At 46.7% G+C, this 22,122-nt stretch overlaps 1 protein-coding gene across 16 annotated transcripts in view; it reads left to right on the forward strand.

Moving 5' to 3' along the window:
- Positions 1-2,611: 2,611 nt before the first annotated feature.
- Positions 2,612-22,122, forward strand: part of MTSS1 (MTSS I-BAR domain containing 1) — a 117,184-nt gene continuing 97,673 nt past the window's right edge. For 7 of the 16 annotated variants that reach the window (XM_072034322.1, XM_038174317.2, XM_072034328.1 and 4 more), the window contains exons 1-3: positions 2,614-3,211; positions 17,061-17,122; positions 19,775-19,848. In XM_072034322.1, the coding sequence (XP_071890423.1) occupies positions 3,140-3,211; positions 17,061-17,122; positions 19,775-19,848 (208 nt within the window). In that variant the 5' untranslated portion in view covers positions 2,614-3,139. Of the gene's footprint in view, positions 3,212-17,060; positions 17,123-19,774; positions 19,849-22,122 lie in introns of all 16 variants that reach the window. The other 9 variants (XM_072034314.1, XM_072034316.1, XM_072034323.1 and 6 more) reach the window with 3 other exon arrangements.

The following is a 22,122-nucleotide window of genomic DNA, read 5'->3' on the forward strand; positions in this document are numbered from 1 at the left end:
TCTTGTGGTTTCAGGGGAAGAGGCTTCTTGTCAGCAGAGCACAGAATGTCCTGAAGGACGTCAGGGCACGGGGAACTCTTGTGCCGTTGACAAATTTTAGGGTTGACATCCGCAAGGGGTGGCCAAAGATGCACTCAGCCGTCCCACTGGCAAGAAGTGGTGTTGTTTTTTGCCTGTGCACCTGGATATTGTACAGAGTGTCATTACTTTAAAATAAAATGTTTCCTTGTAACGATGGCTCCCGAACACAGAAACAGCCTTTGACCATAATGAAGTTTTGCAAATAATGCTTGCAGGAAGTGATTTGCTATAAATCAATCAAGTAGATCCCAGAAATAACATGACAGATGGTAACCCGACAGTACTGCAACATCACTGCACTGCTTACTCGCACTCTAAACAACCATTTGGGCTCAGGTCTCTAAAGAAAACTGCTGCCTCTCACTCTACAGCTGCATGAAGCTGAATCGCCATCCCGTAGAAAATTCCATCATCAGAAGTCACTTAAAGGAAAAATAAATCAAGAGTCTGAAATTTTCTTCAATGCCAAAGGGAAAAAAGAAAAAAAAAGTTTCAGTCATCAAGACCTTATTTTAATAATTTAAAAAAAAAAATAAATTAAGGGCTTCTTCTTTATTTTTCAGCCGTTATGCTACAAACAAAAAATGCAAAATATGAAATTAACACAATCGTTAAGTGATTTGAACTGAAAAAAAAAATAAGAGAATAATAACATTTGAAATAAAAAAATACTGAAATGAAGAAGTACAATTTTTCTATTTCCAATGCTCCAGTTTCATTTTTTTGTCCTAGGAATCTACTGTTTGTCAAAACCCCGATGTTTCCATTTTTCACGATCTAGTGCTTTCTGATCAGCCCACTCCACCTGCACGCCCAGCAAGGTCTCTCCAGGCTATGGGTATGTGACGGGGCACGAGTTGCAGCAGTTCAGCAAGGTGCTCGTCATAGCCAGTGCTTTCAAACTTGCAAGGTGAAAGCCATTCTCTTATTTTGTGTGCCCATACTTTCGTTATAATTTACTGAGGTTTGAAACGCTTGCTTCATCTGTCTATTGCATACCAGCTTGCTGCTTCATCACTGCATGAAGAGTTGTTGCCTAGTACGGAGCAGACAGCACTGATTTATTAACTGAAGCACAAATGCACTCCTTGAAAAACAACCTCTTCTTTACGGAAGGGTTTTTCCACCATCCCGTCCCATACGCACCATGCATTCTGCAACCTGTCATCCTTTTACCCTGGAAATGAAAGTTAGACAAGGTACTATTTGTGTTAAAGTCCGTTCCAGAAACGGAGTGTCTGAAGAAAGCAAAGCAGTTTGAAGTTCGCCTGCTGCCTTGCTGCGTGTCCCTCTGTCCCAGGGCCCTGGGCAGCCATCGGACGCTCCGTGCATGACAAGTGGTGACATTGCTGCCACCACTGCGGCCATTTCATGTGGACGGCTTCAAGAGAGGGCCTGGGACAGAGCCAGGGCATGAACAGCCCCGTTGGAGCTGCAGGGGTGCTTCCCACCCACGTGAAATGTAAAGGCAAGGGGGAAAATGGCTCTGCAGGCATGGCACCTGTCCGGTGTTTTTCATCGCTGCTAAATTCACATGGGGACTGTAATCCATCCTGTGCATGTGCCTAAGCCCTGTCTGAAATGTGAAGCAAAACGTGATGGTGTGCTGCTCTAACTCTCCTCAGGCTGGGATTAAATAGATGATAAATAATAACAGGGAATAAGAGAGAAATAAGCGTAATATAATTTTAATTATAACACTCAGATTTCTAAATTTCCACCTCAGTTACCAGCTGCACATGTACCTGCATGTGCCTGTATAGATGGAGACAGAAAAAAAACCCTCACTTTACGATATATTTTATATTTTCCTGCCTCTCCACCTGGCTCTCATTAAACACTGTGGTAACACAGCCTGCCCTTCCGCTGAGGTTAGCAGCACGGGGGGCTTCAGGCCTCAGCTCCCTGAAACAAATGGGCACATGCCTAATTTCAGTGCCATGAAGAGTCTCAGAGTCCTCGGTGTGTTTGCTGTATGCCTCTGATGTTATCAGATTCACCACACACATTTTATTATCTTTTTTCATGAGGTTTGCGTGACCTCAGCTTCTATGTGTGTGTGTATGAACGGAGAATTTTAACCTCCACGTTTTGCAAAGCTGGGGATTCGACCTAGCGAATTTGAAAAGTAAAATTATTTGTAAAAGGCTATGTTTCGTGCAATCTGCACTAACTTTTAAGCACAGCTCTGTGTTTGTGGGGCAGGACGAACAAACGAGAGGCCTGTGCTCAAAGCTGCTGCTGCTTGCACTAGGCCAGGGCTGCATTTCCAGCTGCTTGTGTCTCTGCTGACCCATCCCACCTGCCATTTTCCAAGCGGGTGGGCAGCGCTTTGAACATTTTTAACCTCAAACACCCCAAGTTTGGGCAATTAAAACACATGGCAGCGAGAAAACCCCTCCTCAGGGCCAGCAGCGGGCGGCGGCGGGACGCGAACCCGCGATCTGCCGAGCACCGGGGCCGAGCCGCGGCGCTGCTGAGGCGGCGGGGCGGGGAGGGGACGAGGAGGAGGAGAAAAAAAAAAAAGGAGGAGGAGGAGGAGGAGGAGGGAGCGGTGGGTCTGCTCCCGGAGCAGCCAGGCAGCGGCTCTGCTGCAGCCTGCTCCCTTCGCGCGGCCAGATCCCTCGCCCCGCGCCATCTCCTCTCCCATTTTTTCCTCCCCTCTCTCTCTCTCCAAATCTATTTATTATTTTTTTTATTATTATTTTTTCTGCGTTTTTTCCTCCGGCCGGCGATGGATGGCGGCGCTGCCCGGCTGCGGGAGCTCGGCGCCGCCTGGGCTGGCGGCCCCCGGGTGCTGCTCGGCGGGGCTGGGAGCTGCGCCTAGGCGGGGGGCACCGCCGCTTCGGGGGGGTTTTACCCTTTTTCCCCCGGTTTTAAATGCTTAGAGGCGCGGGTATTTAGCACTCGGGGTGTTTATTTTTTTAATCTATTTTCCCCCCTCGCCGCCCGCAGCTGTATTTGGCGGGTGAGGTGGGAGAAGGAGGCAGGCTCGCTGCTTTCCGCAGCCTGCTGAGGGGGGGTCGCGGCGCTTCGTGCCTCCTCCCGGGCGAGGAAAATGGAGGCTGTGATCGAGAAGGAATGTAGCGCGCTCGGAGGGCTCTTCCAGACCATCATCAGCGACATGAAGGTGAGAGGCAGCGGGGAAGGAGGGGGCAGGTGCTGGGGAACCCCCCCCCACGCCCGGGCACGGCGCCCAGGGAAGCTCACGGCAGCGGGGGGGGACCTACCCCGCTGAGGGGGCTTTTGCAGGACCCCCCCCTCTCCTTTCTGGGACGTGCAGGCTGTTACCTTGCAGCCTGAAGAGCTTTTTCCCATCCCTGTGAAATCGACAGAACGATAATATGTGTATTTTAACCCCATTTTCCCCTCCTCCGCCTTTTATTTTTCGTTATTTGGGGTGGACGCGGAGGAGCCGCACGGTGCCGTGGGGTGGGGTCGCCTCAGGTTTGTGGGGGCTGCGAGGTTCAAAACCTCCCCGGCCTGGGGAGATTGCTCAGGAGTTGAACGTGCGCCGGGGTTAGGATGGGGGCCGGGGCGGTATTTTGGCTCTCCGAGGGGGTATTTGGGGCTTCGTGTGTGTGCACGCAAAGGTCTCGGCTTCCCAGGTGGCTCCTCTCCTCCGCCAGCCACCAGAAAGCTCTGCGCAGCCCCATGCCAGCGGCTCCGAAAACACCCTCGGCATCTCCACAGGGTTCATTTTGGATGAGCGGACGCCTCCCACCCTTGGCTTGTGGCAACAAACAGCCCCAAAGCCCTCCTGCGTTGTGCCACCCGTGCCCTCCCTGCAGCCAGAGTACTGCAGAATACTGCAGTGTGCCACCGGACAAGGGCAGCTCGGCTCCCTCCAGACACTGTGGCCTGGAGATGTGGAGGGCGATGGGGCGGCCGTGGTGGTTTAGGGACAGTGGGGACAGCGTGTCCCCAGCCTGGGTATTGGGGTGGGAGCAAGGGATCGGCCCCCAAGGAGCCGTGCAGGGAGGGCTGCGGGAGAAGCGATGCTGAAGGAGGATGGGAGCTGCTCCTCCAGAGAGCCTGGGCGCAGGTGGACGGCGCCTGGTGTGGTTTCGGGGCAGAGATGCCGCTTGCACGAGAAGTTATTTTTTTGGCAGGGGGTTTCACGCGAGCAGATCATGGGGAGATGCTCGATGGGATGTGGGGAGGAGGGGGCGTGCGGGCGGGTAGCTGTCAAGACAATGCTGCAGTCCTCGCGGCCGCGCTCCTCGTGCTGCCAGCCCCCTTCAATTTTGAAGAACAAATGCACCTTAAAACAAACCCACAACACCCACCCTGGACAGGATACGATCCCAAACCCCGGGATCGTTTGCAGGGAGCACACAGGAGTTTTCCATGCCCCATAAAGTGACATTCGGGGACCCAGCTTGAGGGTGTTTGCTCCTGGCTCCTTCCCACCAGCGATCCCTTGCTCTTCAGCACGCTGACTTATTTATTTATTTCCTCACACACTGGTGCTTGCCTGGGAACGCCGCTCCTCAGAAGCATGTTGACATGAGCGTATGGAGATGGGCACAGGTGTGGATTTTTTTTTTTATTTTAATCCTCCGTAGCAGTGGAACCTGTTTTGTGATCCGGAGGTTACTGCGGGGAGGGGAGGGGGGGGGAGGTTTTGGAAAAATCACACCAGATCCTTAGCGGTGTGGTGGATGTTTAGGGTTTAAAAAAAAAAAAAAAAAAGTGCTCGCTATTTAGCATGAGTGGAACAAATAATTTTTCACCTGAGCTTCAATTTAGGGCAGCTGATGAGACGCGGGAGGGTTCTTTGTGATTTGTGCACAAAGGATTGTGACGATTTCTGGGAGGGGGAGAAAAAAAAGTAGCTATTTTTCTATTTTTGACAGCTAACCTGAACCTTTCAGCTAATCATACCTTCGGTAGTAGAGTGCAAATTAGCAATTGAAGTGCTGCTTCACGTAGTCAGGTCTGTGTGGGCAGGCTTCTGGCAGGATCTTGGAGGCTTCGTGTGGGGGTCTGCCCACGCAGCCCCGTGCCCTACCTGTGCCTGCCTCACCTGGCAGGCGGAGATCGAGGCCCCGAATGCCCTGCAGTGCTGAGGGATCTGCTGCAGCATCCGCCTTTTTTACCTGAATAATTTGCAGGTTCTTCTTAAATCATATTGCTCTGCCTTCAGCTTAGCTGTGAAGGCAGGAGGGTTGATCGACGAGACCCTGAAATTGCTCTGAATTTTGCCGGTGGCTTCAGATAGGTGCTGCAGCTAAGATGATGAGGATACAGACAGATTTTGGTCTTCGTGTGCTAACAGTGGATGAGCTCAGGTGGACCTGTGGTTAACTTGGAGCTCTCCTTGATGTCAGCAAGGTTACAGAAACAGGAATGGCAATCCTGAGCAATGGGATTGCGTGGTTCTGGTTGGCTCAACTTTGAAACTTAATGAGGGCTGCGTATGCAAATGGGACTGGTGTGTCCCAGGGTTTGGTGGCAGGGTTATCTCCTGGTGGCTGAGGATGAACCTCTTTCCATGGCTTCTCCAGAAGCCCTGAATTTTTCTCCCATCTTCTACCAAAAATAGCCTGGTGATTAATACTCAACCAAAAAAGCTCTGGAATAAAAAAAAGTGTAAAGCTGTGTGATTCAGAGAAACGAGGTTACCGAGTTAAACATAAGAATGGATTAGGAAAAATCCCACTTAGGCAGCATTTTAATGCATTTATGGTAACTTTGGTGACCTGGTAAGGGAAATCCATGTTTCCCACGCAAAATGAAGGTCATGTGTGTTGAGTAGCTTGGAAGTGTACGTGGTGACAGAGCTGGTTGTGGGAAGACCACGATGGGAATTGTACTTGGCTGCTGCGCTCTAGAATTGGGCATTTGATGCTCGGGGGTTTCAAGCTGAGATTAAAGAATTGTAAAGCCTGGAAAGCCCATCCCATCCTTACGGTTTTGTCCATGGCCACGGCCCCAGTGCTTCCTGTGATGGCAGTGTTGAGTGTGTGGTGCTTAGGATTTGTTATATTCTTATGTGTAAATTTCTTTCCAAAGCGCTAAAAGTTTATAAAAGAGAAAATAAAGCCTGTATGGCCCCTCAGAGGGGTACTGGTGTGTGCTGTGTTCAAAACACTGAGTGTGCAGGTACGAGGGGGGCTTTGACCTCTTGGTGAACAAAATCAAAAAGTTCCCAGAGGATAAGTGAAATTTTAGAGAAAAAAATAGATTTTTTTCCAAGTGTGTGTGCCTTGATTGTAGTCTCTTAACTGAAATCTCAATCAAACCAACATTTTGCTTTGGGTGGCTGCTTTAATCCTGCAAAGAAGGTGAGCTCCCTGGGATGAGGAGGCAGCGGTGCCTTTGCTTTCAGCCATGCAAAGCTCCCGGCCTTGCTTTGCATCCGAGGAGAAGGGAGTGAGCGTATGGGCACAAGAAATATTTCATTTTTTTGCAGCCTCTTATCTCCTGTGGGGATGTGGCTGCTGAGAAGCAGCGTTTTAATCTCCCTTTTTGCGGAAGACGGAGCCGGGGGTGGTCGCAGCAAGGCTTAGGAGCCATTTGGGAAGTCGGGCATGGCTCGCCTGTGAGGGCTGGCCTCGTGCTGGTCACACCGGTGGTATAAAGTGAGTCAAAATCAATAAATAAACGCTTCCTGGAGCAGACAGAAACGTCGAGGCTGTTCCTATGACAAGTACAGATGCAGGTCCTCCGTGTCCGCGTTAATCCGAGTCTGCCTGCGTGTGTTGGGGAAGCTGGGCAGAGCTGTTTTCCCCTGACCAGCAGCGATACCACAGCTCTCCTGCAGCTGGGCTTTATTTGGAGCCCAGCATCTCACTGGGGATGAGGAATGCTCAGTTCAGTGACTTTAAGGTCCTGTTTCAGCCCAGCTGTTAAGGACAGTAACGCTTTTGAGGAGAAAAGCTGAATGTGCAGGTGGAGGCTGGGACCACCACACGTGCTGGGTGGCACTGGGATGTCCTGATTTATTCCAAACCCAGAAAATCGATGTTTATCCCCTCCCAAAAAAGCACGAAATGAGTTCACTTCCCCCCCTACACAGATTCAGCTGTTCTTCTGCATTTTCTTGCCCTCGAAGGCTGGCGCAAACCTTTATGTGTGTTTGCGCTCAGCCAGCCTTACTGATTGCTTCCCCTTGCTGCCTCCCAACAACCTGCCTGCCCAAACATTTGGTTTGCTTACGCTGGAATTCCTCGCCCTGCCGGAGCAGCTGCACCATTTTTAGGGCCACATCCTTGATCCAGGCCCGCCTGTACGAGCGCTGACAATTCCTACAACAGCCACGCGTTCGCTATGGAAATGCATCCAAGGCTGGCTCGTTCTGGGGCATACCGAGAGTGAGGAGTTTTGCTTAATGCCTTTTAAAAGGACTGCTTTTGGGTCTGGTGGCCTGCCAAGGGCTGCACAAGGAGGCTTGCCACTGTGGAAGCGTGGAAGGAGCTGCGCAGCGCTGCATGAAGCACGATTGACTCAACAAACGTTGGAGGACGAGAGGTCTGTGCAGTGTCAGAGCGAGTGCTGGGTAATGCCGAGCTGAGGGTGATCGTCAGGAGGCTTTGCTGCTGCTTTCCTCGGTTCTGAGTGTGTGTGATACATATTTTTTTCCAAGATGCAGAAGTTGCTGCAGTTGATGGAGGATTCTTGTGTACCTCTTGTGCCCATCAGCCTGTTTTCAGCTCATGAAAAACACATTTTGGGTTCATGGCCTGCCCAGAGACAGCGTGGCCTTAACGAAGGGCAGAAAGCACTTGGTGGCAGAGAGCAGGATAGGAACTGTGGCTGAAGAGGTGTTTGCTCTGCTTCAGAGGATGGAGGCGTTTGAGTCAGTGCCACAAAGAGGCTGCTACAGAAATGCATTTGCCTCTTCAAGTGTTTGTTTTCCAGCTCAAAACGATGCCTGCCGTGGTGCTGCCCCATGGCCTGGTATCTCTGCTGCCCTTTAAGGACGTTAATTGACGTCTTCCTGCTGGGCTGTGAGATAGCCCGAATGCTGAGGTGTTGGGAAGGGCTGGAGACAAAATGTCTGGTGGCCTCGTGGTTAAGACCATAGCAGCTTTCATCTTCAAAGCACCGGGGAAGCGTGTGACTTAGCTCCCAAGAATGGCTCCCATTTTACAGAAAGGCGAGCTACGGCTGCAGGTTTAGTCGCTTCTACTCCTTTCCCCTAGGACAAGAAGGGATGGGGTACCTGTGGATCACCAAGTTAATGAGGGGATGGTTTTTAAGCTGCCAGTGTAATGCATGCTGCTGTATCCACCCACAGCCCACGTCAATTTCTTGCTGCTGCTTAAGACATGTTGCTCTTCCCCTTGTGATAACCCTATGTTTTGAGGCAGCAAAGAGATGCTGTCTGCAAACGAATGATCAGCTGGCAACACAGGTGTGTTAAACTCCTTTTTGTAACTGAAATTAGGGGGTGTCTCCGTTTCTGACAGGAGCACCTTAAACATCGGGTGGTGGATCATGAAGAATTTGGCTGTCTGGCAAGGCAGTGCACGAGCTCTGTATTTTTTGCTCTTCTAGTCAACCAACCTAGGTGTTGTGTGGGTCATTTTAATTATAGGATGCTGCCTGGTGTACGCACAGCGGAGAATAAACCACCTTGGATGTCTTCAAAAGCACACAAGTAAGAATGAACTTGGGAATGCTGATTTTGTTGGCATGCATGATGCTACCGATAACCATGTAGCTAGAGAGATCTGGTTCATGGTATGGAGAGGTTCAGATTCTTTCGTTCCCATTTTTGTCTTCCACAGAAACTGCTACCACACGTCTTATGCAAGAATGAGATTTTTTACCATGTGCCCTAGGTTTGTGCTTTGTAGTTTCACAGCAGCCCTTTGTGTAATGGTGTAAAACTTTGTGGTAAGGTGCCTCTTGTTGAAATCATCCATGATCAAACCAAAATAACTTGGATTTTGGAAGAGATTATTTCTTTTCTCACGAGTGAAATGAAGAGCAAGGAGCTGGGGACAAGCATAGTGAGTGGCACTTCATGAACTTTGTCTCAACCTTGGCAGTAAAACACTAAAATCTGCTGCCTGGCAGCCACCTCTTCCCTGGTGTGGTACTTCTGTGGTCAGTTCAGATGCGTGGCAGCATCTTGGTGCCAAAGTACTGATGTTTCTTGGGTCCTGGAGATTGTTTTGAATGCCCCTGCGATGGAGATTGTGCAAAGACCAAGCAGTAAACACTGAAACCAGGGTGTCTCCTGCTCCTGCGGACGCCTTGGGAAGAAGAAGTGATGAAACCTCAGTGGTGGTGGTGGTACCAACACAGGGCTGTTGGCTCTGCTTCGAGACTGTCCTGTATGGGCATTAGCTTGAATGAGTGCCTCTTGATATTTTAATTATCCTAGTTTTGATCCAGCTGAAATATTGTGGGTTTAGAAAATAGCTGCCGAGTATGCACGGTGGCCGCTTAATGAGTCGGCGGATGAAAGGCGGTATTGATGAGTCTCCGAGGAGAAATCTGCTATTCAGGCTTGCAAGCTTGTTTAGACCTGCAGGGAAGAACGTGGAACTAAATGCTTCCTCGGGAAGACTACTTAATGTCCAGCTTTTCTAATGCAGCATGGGATAAAAGGTTCCCCAGAAGCTGTGGCTAAGTTGTTTTGTGTTTTTTTTTTTTTTTTTTTCTCCTCTTGTGAATAACTTCCTGTGTTTATAGAGAGGGGCAGACTCTATGTTTATGCATGATATATTTTCTCACAGTACAACTTTTTTGTTTGCTAATTACCCAATCTAGCTTGGATTTAAATCAGGATGTGTTGGAGTTGGGTTTCTTTGTCTTAAGTGCTGTGAACCTGGGCTGCAGATGGCAGAGGTTTGATGTGGTCCTTATCGACCTTATTGGCTTTGGTAAAATGCAAGTTACAGGTTTTAGAGCTCTAACAGCAGAATCGTACCTGATTTCTGGCCCCTTTTAAGTGGTTACTGAGCTCTGTTGAATACCTATGTCCTCACTAAGTGTGCATTTCATTATTCACGGAGCTGGTCATCCTTTTGAGTTCTTCAAATGGTTTTGGGAATGCAGAAATTGCTGATGGTCCTGTGCTTCTTCCCAGGGGGGTGAATATCCTCTCCTGCGGTTTCCTGATTGGATTCGTCTTGATTTTATCAAAACACTGCACCATTGCCCGTCTCCTAGAGTAGCTTGTTCTCTGTGTCCCAATTCTCTGTTTAGACTGCAAAACAAACAGTCTTGAAAACACGAGTGCTGCCGTGATGTGTAGTAGGCAGTTGTTTTTTTTTTAATAGCATACGAGGCTTCTTCAGTAGTGTTTTGCTGCATAATTTGCAGTGTTGTGATAATGTATATATCACCTTGTGAAAGCAAAGCTTGGCATGTGTATTTATACCGTGCACGCTGAGGGAAACTCATTTCCAACCCCCTACCCGTTCCCTCAACACGTAGCAGAAATAATGGAAATGGGTGTATAGATACAAGACTTTGATTTTAATTACCCCTGCTTTTAGTTCCTGGAGGGTAGTTACAGGTTAAATGACATCTTAATCTGATCTTTGACGTGCTTTTGCTTTCACTTGCAGGTACAAACCCTGTGTTTGTACCTGCATCCTCTTCCAGTCAGTGATTTGCATGTTTGGTTCTTGTGAAAGGCTTTTCGTTGTATGAAATCAGTACTGGGGCTTGGTTGGCTCACTTCTGCTTCTGAATTTCAGGTATATCTAAAATGAGGTAAATGAAACCAAAGTAATCATGGAAGAGGTAGTGTGTCCACCTCTTCATCTTCATCCACATCTTCGTAAAGAGTGAGATCTCTCCCACTAATAAAATTCACGGTTCAGTCCGTTGGAAGATGCTGTCCTGGTGAATGGTTGGAAAATAGATGCAGCTTAGAAAGCTTCATGAGACAGGTTCTTGAATTGCTTATTTTTCGACCTAAAAAGAGGAAAAGCCTACAAGCACATTTCTTTCTTTATTTATTTATCTATTTTTCAGATGAGGAACAGTCATTAGGAACTTCATGTCAGGTGACATTCAGTCTCACCTCACCTGTGTCTTGCAAGAGCTTCTGGGATGTAGGCAGTGTTATCCATGAGCCAGGTTTGACCAAACGTGTGGGTTGTGCTCAGAGGTGTGTGAGCGTTGGGTAGTGCTTTGTAACTCCTGCAGTTGTGACTGGCCAAGCGCCCTTTTCCCCAGTTGACTGCTGATTTTTTTCGGAAGAGAGGAAGAGCTTCCAGTGCCAGATGCTAGCTGGGTGGGGAAATTGATTGTCAGCCGCTGCATCTTCCCACATGCTGAGACATCTGTGGCCGGAACCCCTTTTTTCAGGCTGTCAATTGTTTTCCTGTCCCTTTCCCCTCCACTTCTTCCTGTTTTTTTCTCTTGAAGGCCCCCTGGAAAAATGATAGCCTCTACGTGCAGACCATACTGACTTATGCAGGCCATTTTTTTTGAGTGTCTTACATCTGTGAGTTTGGTGTCTAGCACAACGAAGTCTCTTTGCTCCTTGTAGGTATTGCAGTGCATAGCACAGAAAGGAAACATCCGTAATAATCTTTCAGATTCTGATATCAGATGAAACTTTATACACACATTTATGTTTTTAAGCATCATTTACTTAGAGGTTGGGAGGACACGCGTAGTAGCAAAGTTCCAGTTTTGTTCCAGAGGTAGGTGTGAGCCATTCGGATGTGTTACTAGGGTGTGAAGCTGGGTAACAGCGCTGTGTATTTGGGACTCAGCTTCTCAGCTGGTCAGAGCTGAATGCTGACACTGAGGTGGAGAAGTCCAGCTCCTGTAGCTAGCTGGAGTTGTGCTTTTTTTCCCCTTCCTATTGAAGTCTGCTGATAGTCAGTCGGTGCCTTTCTGGAGGGCACGCAGCTCTTGTTTGATAACCTGTGAGATAAAACCAGGGCACTGCCCGCCAGGTCCCTTTTCTCTCCTACCTCTTTAGCTGGAACAGCTAAAATTAGATTCTCAATTTGCTTTACTGTAGAGCAGCTCTGTCTTTTTCGCTGTGCCCTGAAAGTTTAGATGGGTTGGTGCTGTGAACAAGATACCGAACTGTTTCTGCTGCCTTTGTAGTTGCATCCCAGCAAGGGCTGATAATGTGGCTGAAAAGCCTTGCTGATAAATGAAAGCTGTGAAAAGAACACAGCCGAGTTTTGTTTTTTTTTTTAAAAGATGGGGTGCGTCTTGTCTCTGGGATTCAGGGTGCCTGGGAGTAAATTATTAAAGGAAATGTCTTTTCACTTAATGGAAAAAAAAAAAAAGCAGAAGAATTGTAACTCCTTAGTAGGAGGAGTGACAGAACAGTTTTTAACTGTCAAGGCTGCTGGTACTCAAGTTGTAATCTTAAATAAATACAACAAACTGGGTTCCTGTTCTTGCCATTAGGTGTAATCGATAGCAATTTCAGTAAAATTGGATCCTTTGCTGGAAGTCTTTTCTTTATTTATTGAGAAATCCCTGAGCTTCTCTTTTGGGTTTCTTCTACCGCAGGATTGCTGGCCTGAAAGGAAGGGAGAAAATCCCAAGTGCTAGTGACAGGATCATGAAATAATTTGGGTTGGAAGGATCTGTCTTTAAAGACAGATCATCTCTGCCCTTCCCTGGTGTGGTGTGTTGACCTTGGCCAGCTGCTGGATGTTCCCCCGCTCCTCTCATTCCACAGGACAGGATGCAGCAGTAAGAAGAAAATGCTCATGGGTGGAGTCTACGAAGGAAAATGTTTTGCCCATGATGGTAGTTGGTAGGCATACTCAGCTTGGAAGGTGACCTTTATCACCAACTAAAATAGATTTAAATGGCGAGAAAGAGGGAAAAATGAGAACACCTTCCACCCACCTACCCCAACAGCCCCTTCAGGAGCACCTTGCTCCTGTGGGGGCTCTGCGGGGCTGCCTGTGGGCCTGGAGCCCCTCCTGCCCTCCTCCTCCTGGGGCCTGGGCCCTCTGCTGCTTCTCCCTTGCCCTGGGCCTCCTCCTCGGCCTGTGCCCGCTCTGTCCTTTCAGAAATCTGTTTTTCCTGAGGTGCTGCCAGCTTGGTGCTGGGCTCTGCCCTGCTATGGGGCCGTTGGAGCCACCACAGAGGCCCTGCAGCCCCTGGCCAGCACCCGGGCACAGACACCCGTGGTCTTCCAGCGCTCTCCAGGCACGATGCTCTCATGTCCATGGTCTTTTTATTGGGTGAAGTTTCACTGAATGAAGGTGGTGCCACCTCTCCTGCCCAGTGGCAGGCAGGGAACGAGCAGCAAGCCAGCACACATACAGGCTGAGGACCTGTCCCCAGGAGCCACAGCCACGTCTGCTCAGACTCTAATGGGTCTGGCTGTTCTTGTCCAGCACTTGCAGGTGCTTTCCTCCTTCAGCCTGGTGCCTCTCACTGCTAATTATGGTATTTGTCCCTGAGGGAAAGCTCTTCAGTGTCCTAATTGTGGGCTGGTGAAGGAGGTGACAGGCACGAGACACCATTTTGTTTTTCAGCCCGGAGGCAGAAAGGCGATGCCCTGCCTGTTTTCGGTGTAAATCAGCTGGAGCGTGGCTGGGCACTGGCATCAGGTGACTAATGGCTTGTAAAGCAGCTCATTAAGCTCGAAGGTGTGATAATGCATCTTCTGAGCCACAGCCTCAATCGGGAGCTGAAGGTAGGGACTGTGGTGGGACTGGGGGCCTTCATGCCTTGGGAACAACCGTTTCGTAGGGAGACATCTTAGGAAGAAATAACAATTAGGCCCAAATTTCCTCTGGGGAAATAACCCCCAGATTAAGCCATTAATGATCTTTGAGAAGACCACTTAAACAAAGCCGGGTTGGAACAGATTCCTATTTTACTCCGGGAGGAGCTAAAGAGAGGATTTGTGACCCAGATGCCACCGCTCTTCTGCGAGTTTCTCTGAGCAGGACTGAGAGGTGAAGGCAGCCTGCTGCTCGTGCAGATAATGCAGAGACCTGACATTTAAAGGGGGGAAAACTGATTTCCTTTAGTGGCTGCTTGCAATTGGAAATTGCAGAAGGAGCTATGGGAAATGCAGCACTTAAAAATACTTTATTACTCTTCCAAAAACGACTTTACATTACAAAAGGACTTGTTAGACAAAGACAGCGAATTCTTCCTACTGTTTCTTTGTGCTTAAATTAAGACAGCACTGCAAGTTGAATTAAGTTTTATGGCTGTTCTGGTGTGTGGTTTCCACCACCGCTATATTTCTCCTGTTGACCGCTTTGATGAAAGGCAGAGCAGTTATTCCAAATGTTACTTCAGCGAGGATATGAGAGAAGGGCTGCCTTGCTTGAGGTGGCACGTGAAGAGATCACGGCAAAGGAGCTGCTCCTGGGGTGCTGGGGACCTGTGGTGTTTTTCCCAGAAATAGTTGAACTCTTGTGCTGTCTTCTTGGTTTGGCCCCCAAGCATCACTCAGTGACCTCCTTGCTTCCCAGGTGCTGCAGCTGGGGTAAAACCCCTGGTAGTAGGATCTGTGAAGTGACAGGTGTCGAGCACTTCTGCTTTGGGTGTAGGGATCAAGGGGTTTTGGTTTCAGCAAGGATACGATGCTAGAAGTGCTTTTTGGAGAAGCTCACAGGAACAGAAAGATTTGTGTTCAAGGCTTGAGTTGTGTGTTACTGCCAGAGAGCTGAACCTGCTGACTCACCTCCAGAAGGGGAAGGCAAACAGCAATTTCTGCTGGGACACGGATCAAATGAACCACTCATTTTTTTCTGTTCAAAATGACATCAGGTGCTTTGGGGCTAGTACAGGAGTGCCCAAGTGAAAAGATTGCAGTGGTAGAAATATATATATATATATTTATATATATATATATATAATCAAGCCAATTTAGGAAATGATGTATGGGGGTGGGTTGTTAAAGCTTATATAAGTAGGATTGGCTTAAAATAAATTAAAAAAAAATAATTAAAAAAAAAAAAGTAGTCATGGAAATGCGTGTAACTAGTCTGATTTTGCTTTCTTTGTGGCCAGCCTGGTGAAGAAAAAACAAAACAAAAAAATGTATTCTTTTTGAGTTATGTTTTGAAGGCACCGTCTGCTTTGGTGTCCTCCATTTGTCGCCTTGCATTTTGCTCAGGAATCCAGTAAAGCCTTGGGCCCTGCTGTTAATTGTCGGGGCTTTCAAGGCTCCTGGCACACGCATGCATAATGCATACACACCACGCGGGCAAGAGGGGAGATGCAGTTCAGTGTAGGGGATTTCAGTAAGACTAATAGGTTTAAGGAAATGGCTTTTTTTCCCCTTATCCCTTCAAATAATCAGTGGGTTTCTTTCATTTTTAAATGTGCCTATTTTTGCATGGCACAAAGCACTTTATATTCCTGGCTTTGCAAACCTGATAATGGGTCTCTTCTTTTGCCTTCTCCCTTTCCCATTGGCTCCATGGTGTGTAGCTATCATGAGGTTTTATGACCACCTGGCTTATGCTGCTGAAAGAGAACCAAGAAAGAAACAACGAACCTGCACTGAAGGCTGTTTAGTAGTGGTTGGTACCCCAGTCAGTGGCCTTGGGTCTGTTGTGGCCCTGCCCAAGTCCCCTGCAGAGCTCAGCTGTGCGGGCAATACACACACAACATCTGTGCAAAGCCATTTTTCAAAATATGATTAATAGAGAAGACTGAATATGGAATTTGTGACCAACAGACCAAAGCCAGAATCGAAAGGGAGCCTATGGTTTTAACCCAAAGCCAGGCTGTGGTGCATGGATGTCTGGGAGCTGCCTTGCCAGGGTGCACCGAGGAGCTTGAATCAGGTTGTCAGCTTTTGGGGAAGGGGTTGCCTTCACCCCAAACAGGACAATACGCATCCTCTCGTGGTAAGAGTGAGAGAAGGATTTTATTTTACTCGAAAAGCAGACTGCTTTATCAGGGTGGATTGAGTTTGCCACAAGCAACTGCACTTGCACTCTTCCAGTCAGAGCTGTGGTAATGTTAGCCTTGAGGAGCTGCCTTATCTGGGTTTTATTGTGTCGTTGCTCTGGTAACAGCAAGTCTTAAACCTTTATTAAAGGAAGCATGGATATTTTTATTTTACTCTCTAGGCTCCAATCAAAGGGAAATGTTGAGGTTTCTTTCTACCACCATTTTTGCTGTTAGCAGAAAATTTGCACTTGTTCTGCAGAGAGCAAGTTAACCTTGTTTTGGTCTAAAAAGGATGGTATTTTACCATAAAAGCTTACTTTAAAACAAACAAAAACTATGGGAAAACAGACATCAGAACGCATAAGAACACTTTGTGTCTATAAATGAATATGTGAACTCCTAACGCAATTTCTAAAAGTGGGGGAGAAGTTCACAGGAAACTAAATTTAATTTAAGAGGAATTAAACCTTCTTAAAAATTTTGCATATGCTCAATGCCACGCTACTTTAGCAGCGTCGGTTCAGAAATGAGCTCCAAGGTCATTCGGGACCATTTCAGAAGGAAGTTATGCAGCTGTTGGGAAAGTTTGTCGTCTTACACTGCTCTGCCTTTTCCTTGACCGATCGCTGTATTACCGTGAGATGATTTGAGGTGGTCTCTCGGGCGGCTCAGACCTTTTTTAGAAAAATAAAAGCCCTTATAATAAGAGAATGGGAACCTGGAAATTGCATGGAGACTCCATATGTAGAAAAGAACAACTGGAATTCTGCCCGTGGTTTTGGGAGGTTCCCTTTATGTGTTACTGCAGCATCCTAGCACCCCGCTTCTAATAGGTTTTTGCTGTTTCCATCTGAAGTAAGAAGTTTCTTAGTTCCTTGGTTGAAATCCCTCTTTCTCTCCAGTGTTTTTGCTTGGGGAATCTGTAAAGCCTCCTCAGAAGACCCGTTTCATTTGGAGTCAGAACCAGTTGAAGTCCCATATGTTGGGAATGGTGTTTAAGAATGAGAGTCACCTTACTGGGAAGATACGTTTTGGTGTCACTGAATTAGGATTTAATAAAGTCTTAGTTGCTGCTTTCCTTCCAGTTTCATTTGAACTGTAGTATCAAAACCAGAATGCTCAAAATATTCATTATTGTGTGTTTTTTTTTCTTGCAGGGAAGTTACCCGGTGTGGGAAGATTTTATAAATAAAGCTGGGAAATTGCAGTCTCAGCTTCGGTAAGTCTTGTGTTGCACAGTCAAGATCGCCTACAATTACTTGCGTGTGCATACGTTAAAATTCAATGCAGCTTCTGCCAGGATAATTTTCTAAGCATGTTCTAGTAAAATTGTGCAGCTTTCATAGTCAACACCCATGTATGTAATTGTCACACACGACTGCTGTTCTGATGTTATTTCAGGCAAATTCATGATCTATCACCAGTGGTACAAAACAAACGTAAAACAAGCTAAATTTCATGGCTTCTGGTGGAAAATTAGATAATGTATTGTTTAGTGAGATTTAGGATTAGACATATGTTGTCATTGTTATTAGTGTAGAATACAGCTGGTTCGTATTAGGGGAAGGCTCAACAAGTTAGAGACTTTGGTAGTCTTAACAGCGCTTTCTTTTGCTTTAAAAACCAAGGGAATTCCTGTTCTGAACTGTTCCTCAGTGGTTATTAAAACTTACTTTATTGGGGTATACTTTGCAAATGTCGTTCTGGATTACCTTCTGCAGATTTCTGTTAATAAGTACCACATGTACTGCACTCAGACCAATTCTGTTATCTCCAGAACTCGTTCACTTGTAAAGTCTGTTTCTGTTCATATGAATCCAAACTCCGTTTCTTCCCAAACCGCAATCTCCTCTGTGCTCCCCAGAGCATCAGCACTTTCCCACAGCAGCAGTGGTAATAGATAGGGTTATTGGCAGTGTGTTTTGTGGTTCTGCATTGTGTTGTGAACCGTTTCTGAAGAAGCTGGTGTTTAAGCTCATCTGAGGGGCTGGCATACATTGTTCTGCCATGCCATGTCTAAAATAAAACACTTGCATGTGGTTTTTCCTTTTCCAGCAATCACATTGCAGTAAGGGAGTGTGGAAGAAGAGAAATGGAGAATTTCCCTAGCTGTTTGTGCTCTTTAAATACAAGCCTTCAGAGCAGGCAGGAGAAGTAGTTGGATTTCAGTCCTGTGGCATTGTATTCAGCGTAGCACATCCCTAGCTAAAGGAACATGCAAGCAGACGGCTACAGGAAGATGCAAGCAGGCAGCTTGAGCCTGCTTTGAGGATTTGCTGTTCATTTCTAGCAGATGCAAGCCTTTTGCCTCTCATTCATGTCTGTGCGCTCAGATAAAGGAGAGCAGATGTCATCTGAGCTTGAGCTGGGTCTTCGTGGATCTGGTTACTGGAGAAATGGAACTTTGTTATTAGCAATATAATTAATAATTAACAACACAGTACACGGATAACAGAATGCCCTGCAAGTTTGGAAGACTAAGGACACAAACACACTGCTAAGGAAAATCCCAGAAAAGGTTATCTCGTTCCAGGGCTAAATATTACTAGCTTGCTGGAAACCTGTCAGGTATTTCTGCCTTCCATTTTATCTCCTGGGCATGTGAAGAGTCCTTATGCATTTGTTTGACGGCCTCTTATTTGGGATCAAATCTTTTGTGCTGTCAATGGGCTGTTTACCATGCTGCCAGTTAAGTCCTTTTGTATTTTGAGCATATTTGGAGAGAGACTTGCATAAAACCTTAAAATCTGCCCCAGTTCTGGAGTTCTTTTTGGCTGAGGATCAACTTTCGTGCAGGTCTCCCATGTTGTGTTTTTTGTTTTGTTTTTGAGAGTAGCAAGGAGTTCTTGAAGTGGCAGTCCTCTTCCAGGATTTTATTTGGAGAGGCTGACCCATAGAGTAAGGAGAAGAAATCAGAGCTGCTGTTACAAAAGGTGGGCAGAAATAGCACCCCGAGGTAGCTGGGGTGAGGGCACAGTCCTACTTTACCTGTAGAGTTCTGGCCCAGTTTCATTTAAATTAGGTCGACCAGACTAGAAAGCATCAGAAACCTGCTCCTGACCTGAGGTGCCTGGCGCCCTAAAAACTTATGTAGAACAAACACAGCTGGAAAACTGGAGCTCACGTTTGCCATCGCCATCCACTTGAACAGGCAGGTGGTCTGCGTGTGCTTTCATACTGAGAGGGAGTTGGGGTTAGTGGAGAGGTCCCATCCCTTTCAGGAAGGGACCTGTGCCCTATTTGCTGTTCCAGGAGTGCTGGATCAGGAAAATAAACTTCTTTTTGAAGGGGAGAGCCCCCTGCCTTGCTGCTTTCCCATTTACCCAAGAACTCCAAAACAGTCTGGTTTCTAAGAGGTTGCTATTTTCTGTTTCAAGGGATGCTCACACTCCTCAAATGAGGAATTCAGGGAAGCATTTGGCCAGGATCCTAGATAAAAAGAAGGTCCTGTGTGCCTATTCTCAGAACATCCACGTTCCCTGGAAATAACAGTGGTTGTAATTTGTACACTAATGGGTGCAGTATAATGTGTGTTAGATTTGTTTTTCATGTTTGACTGCTTAATATTAGTTCATCAGAGGAAATCAGCTCGAAGGGGGATGGCTGTGCTCTTTTGAAAGAGCACCTGTCCTGTGCAATTCACAGCTCAGAATTAGCCTGGCTGCCTCCAAGTCCATAGTGCTAACACAAAGCAAGGAAGAGATTAAGCGAGGAAGGAGGGAAAAGGCTAAAATCACGTATAAAAGAGGATATTTTTCGTGGCCTCTACAAGTTCTCAGTGGTATTCTTTCTAAGCCTAAATGTTTTTGGCAATAATTAAATAGGCAGCAATGAGACACTGCTAATGTTTTGTTATCTGTATGCATTTCAGGACTACAGTAGTAGCAGCTGCTGCCTTCTTGGATGCCTTTCAGAAAGTGGCTGACATGGCTACTAATACACGTGGTAAGCAGATGTGTCAATATTGAGCTTAACAGAATGCTGTGTGGTTTCTACCATTTGTCGTAATGAAAAAAAAAAGTCTAACTTGTTACATTGACAAGCAGATCTGTGAGACATCTGTTAGATGGACTTGCACTTTGAAAAAGCGACACGTGAAAAAGGAAGTCATCTTTTCTTTACCAAAAAAAAAAAAAAAAGCTGGAAACCTGTAATTTAAATGTGTCATCAATCATGTGAACACTTCTAATTACCATTTGAATTATACGTTGATGAATAATATTTTAGAAAGCAAGATTTACTGAAATCTGTATTCACTGACACTTCTGTACCTTAAGTAAATGTAAAAGCTGTAAGGCTTGGTACTCAGCTGCCTTAAACATGTGTAAGGTTTCAGATGGTGGAGTGGATACCAGCTAATGCTGTGGCCTTTGGGGTCTGTGGACAACAATGATGGCAGCTTGTGCTTGTATTTGTACGGAAAGTCTTCGTTTGTCCTTATTCTTTACATCTGACACTATTGGCCCTCTTTCATTTTCCTGGACTGTGGGCTTCCCTGGGTAATCCTGTAAGCTTCTTGGTTAGAAGGGAGGTCCAAAATCGTGCAAGCTGGCAATCTTTCCAGGCTGCTGAGCTGGAAGGAAACAAAAGGCTGCTTCTCTGTGCTGTTGGATGCCCAGTGACCACGGCATCGCGTGCAGATGTCCGTGCAGGGGAAGGGCATTCCCCATGGCCGCTGTGTCCCCAGGCTCTGTCACTGAAGAACAGTTCTGAAGCGAGTACATTGCTGCTGAGTGAGCGGCTTTGGTTCACCCCTAACCTTACAGGCTCTGTAATGTGTTTTTTTAAAGTCCTAATACGTCCTTGGCATTTGACCTGGATTGCAATGAAGCAATATTGCTAATGTGAGCAGTGCGTGTGCTCGTCAGCAGTGTGCAAGCTCAGCCAAACTTCCGTTTCCCTCTGCCATCCCTGGCCAAGAGGAGCCGTAGCAGCTGCTGGAGCATGGATCAAACCATAGAATGACAACAGGGAACAATGTTTTGTTGTTTTTTTCCCTTTTTAAAGCTAATATTTACATTCTGATAGGAAGCTCCTTGGTTGTGTGCATGCCTTCTGTAAATTCTGCACAACCTACTCACGTGGAATAGTCACTGCTCCAGAAAGTGGAATAAACGAAGGATGAGACCCAAGGCAGAACTTAAGCTGGATTTATAAAGTGTCTTCCTTTGAGCATGATCTCTCCTATTTCTTCTCCCTCCCGCGAAGGGAAAACAAAGCAAACCCTACCAAAATCCTTGAAACTTGTGTTGACTTCTGGCTGTGCTGGCAGGCTTATAGCATTCCCATTCAGATACCAGGATGACTGCAGCTCCCCTGCTCTCCAACAAAAATGGCTTGTGTGGGTATTGAAGGGCATTTTGCACTTTCTGCTGTGTTACTTGGACTGCATCCAGCAAGCATCGTGTCTTGTCTCTTATCTCTTAGAACACATCCTTCACAAAAGGAGCTCTGTAAATCCATGCCTGCCAACTTTGTATAGCTCCTCTGTTCTGTCTTTCTGCCTTTCCTGACTGGAAGGATAGAAGGGAATTTTGTTTTTATTTTTAGAAAGTGATGTTCTGGGCAGAGAATCAAACTTCCAAGCCAGTGGTGGTTCTCATCTGCCTCCCAACCCAACTTCCACGCATGCCCGTGTAGGAATTCACACATAAGAGGTCTGTTGCCTTGGAGCATCTCTGCAGTTACGTGTCGGTCCTTCATAAAATAAAAATCCCCCTAGCTTGCTGTGGATGGGGATAAAATCCCGGTCTCATTGAAGATGATGGTAAAACTCTCTGTGGCTTACTAGGGCAAAATGTCCTTAAAATGGATTTTGCAGTTAGTATAAACAACTCTCTTCAGAGAACAAAACCAACCAGACTGTTCTTCTTATCTCATGTGGGGATTTTAATGGGCTGCCAGTTTTCCCTTCAAGGAGTTTTCTAACCTGGAACAATTCTTTGTTAAATTTTGCTAGTTACTTACCCGATTCGTAAGAGAATATATTTGATGGTTTAATCAGAAGCCTGGCTATACGTCAAGCTGTATAGAGGGTCCTTAGTGAACAAGTTACCCAAAGTAAGTAAAGTTGGTCTTCAAGCTTTGAGTTTCTGACGTGTATCTCTTCTTAAATCCATACATTGCTTCTAGTTTTACAGAAAGTGGGCTGATATTTTCGGACGCCCCAATGTGTCTGATGGAAGCATTCCACCAGACAGCAGAAGCGCTCTCTGGCTG

Source organism: Anas platyrhynchos, chromosome 2 (genome assembly GCF_047663525.1).
Source record: "Anas platyrhynchos isolate ZD024472 breed Pekin duck chromosome 2, IASCAAS_PekinDuck_T2T, whole genome shotgun sequence".
Lineage (NCBI taxonomy): Eukaryota > Metazoa > Chordata > Aves > Anseriformes > Anatidae > Anas > Anas platyrhynchos.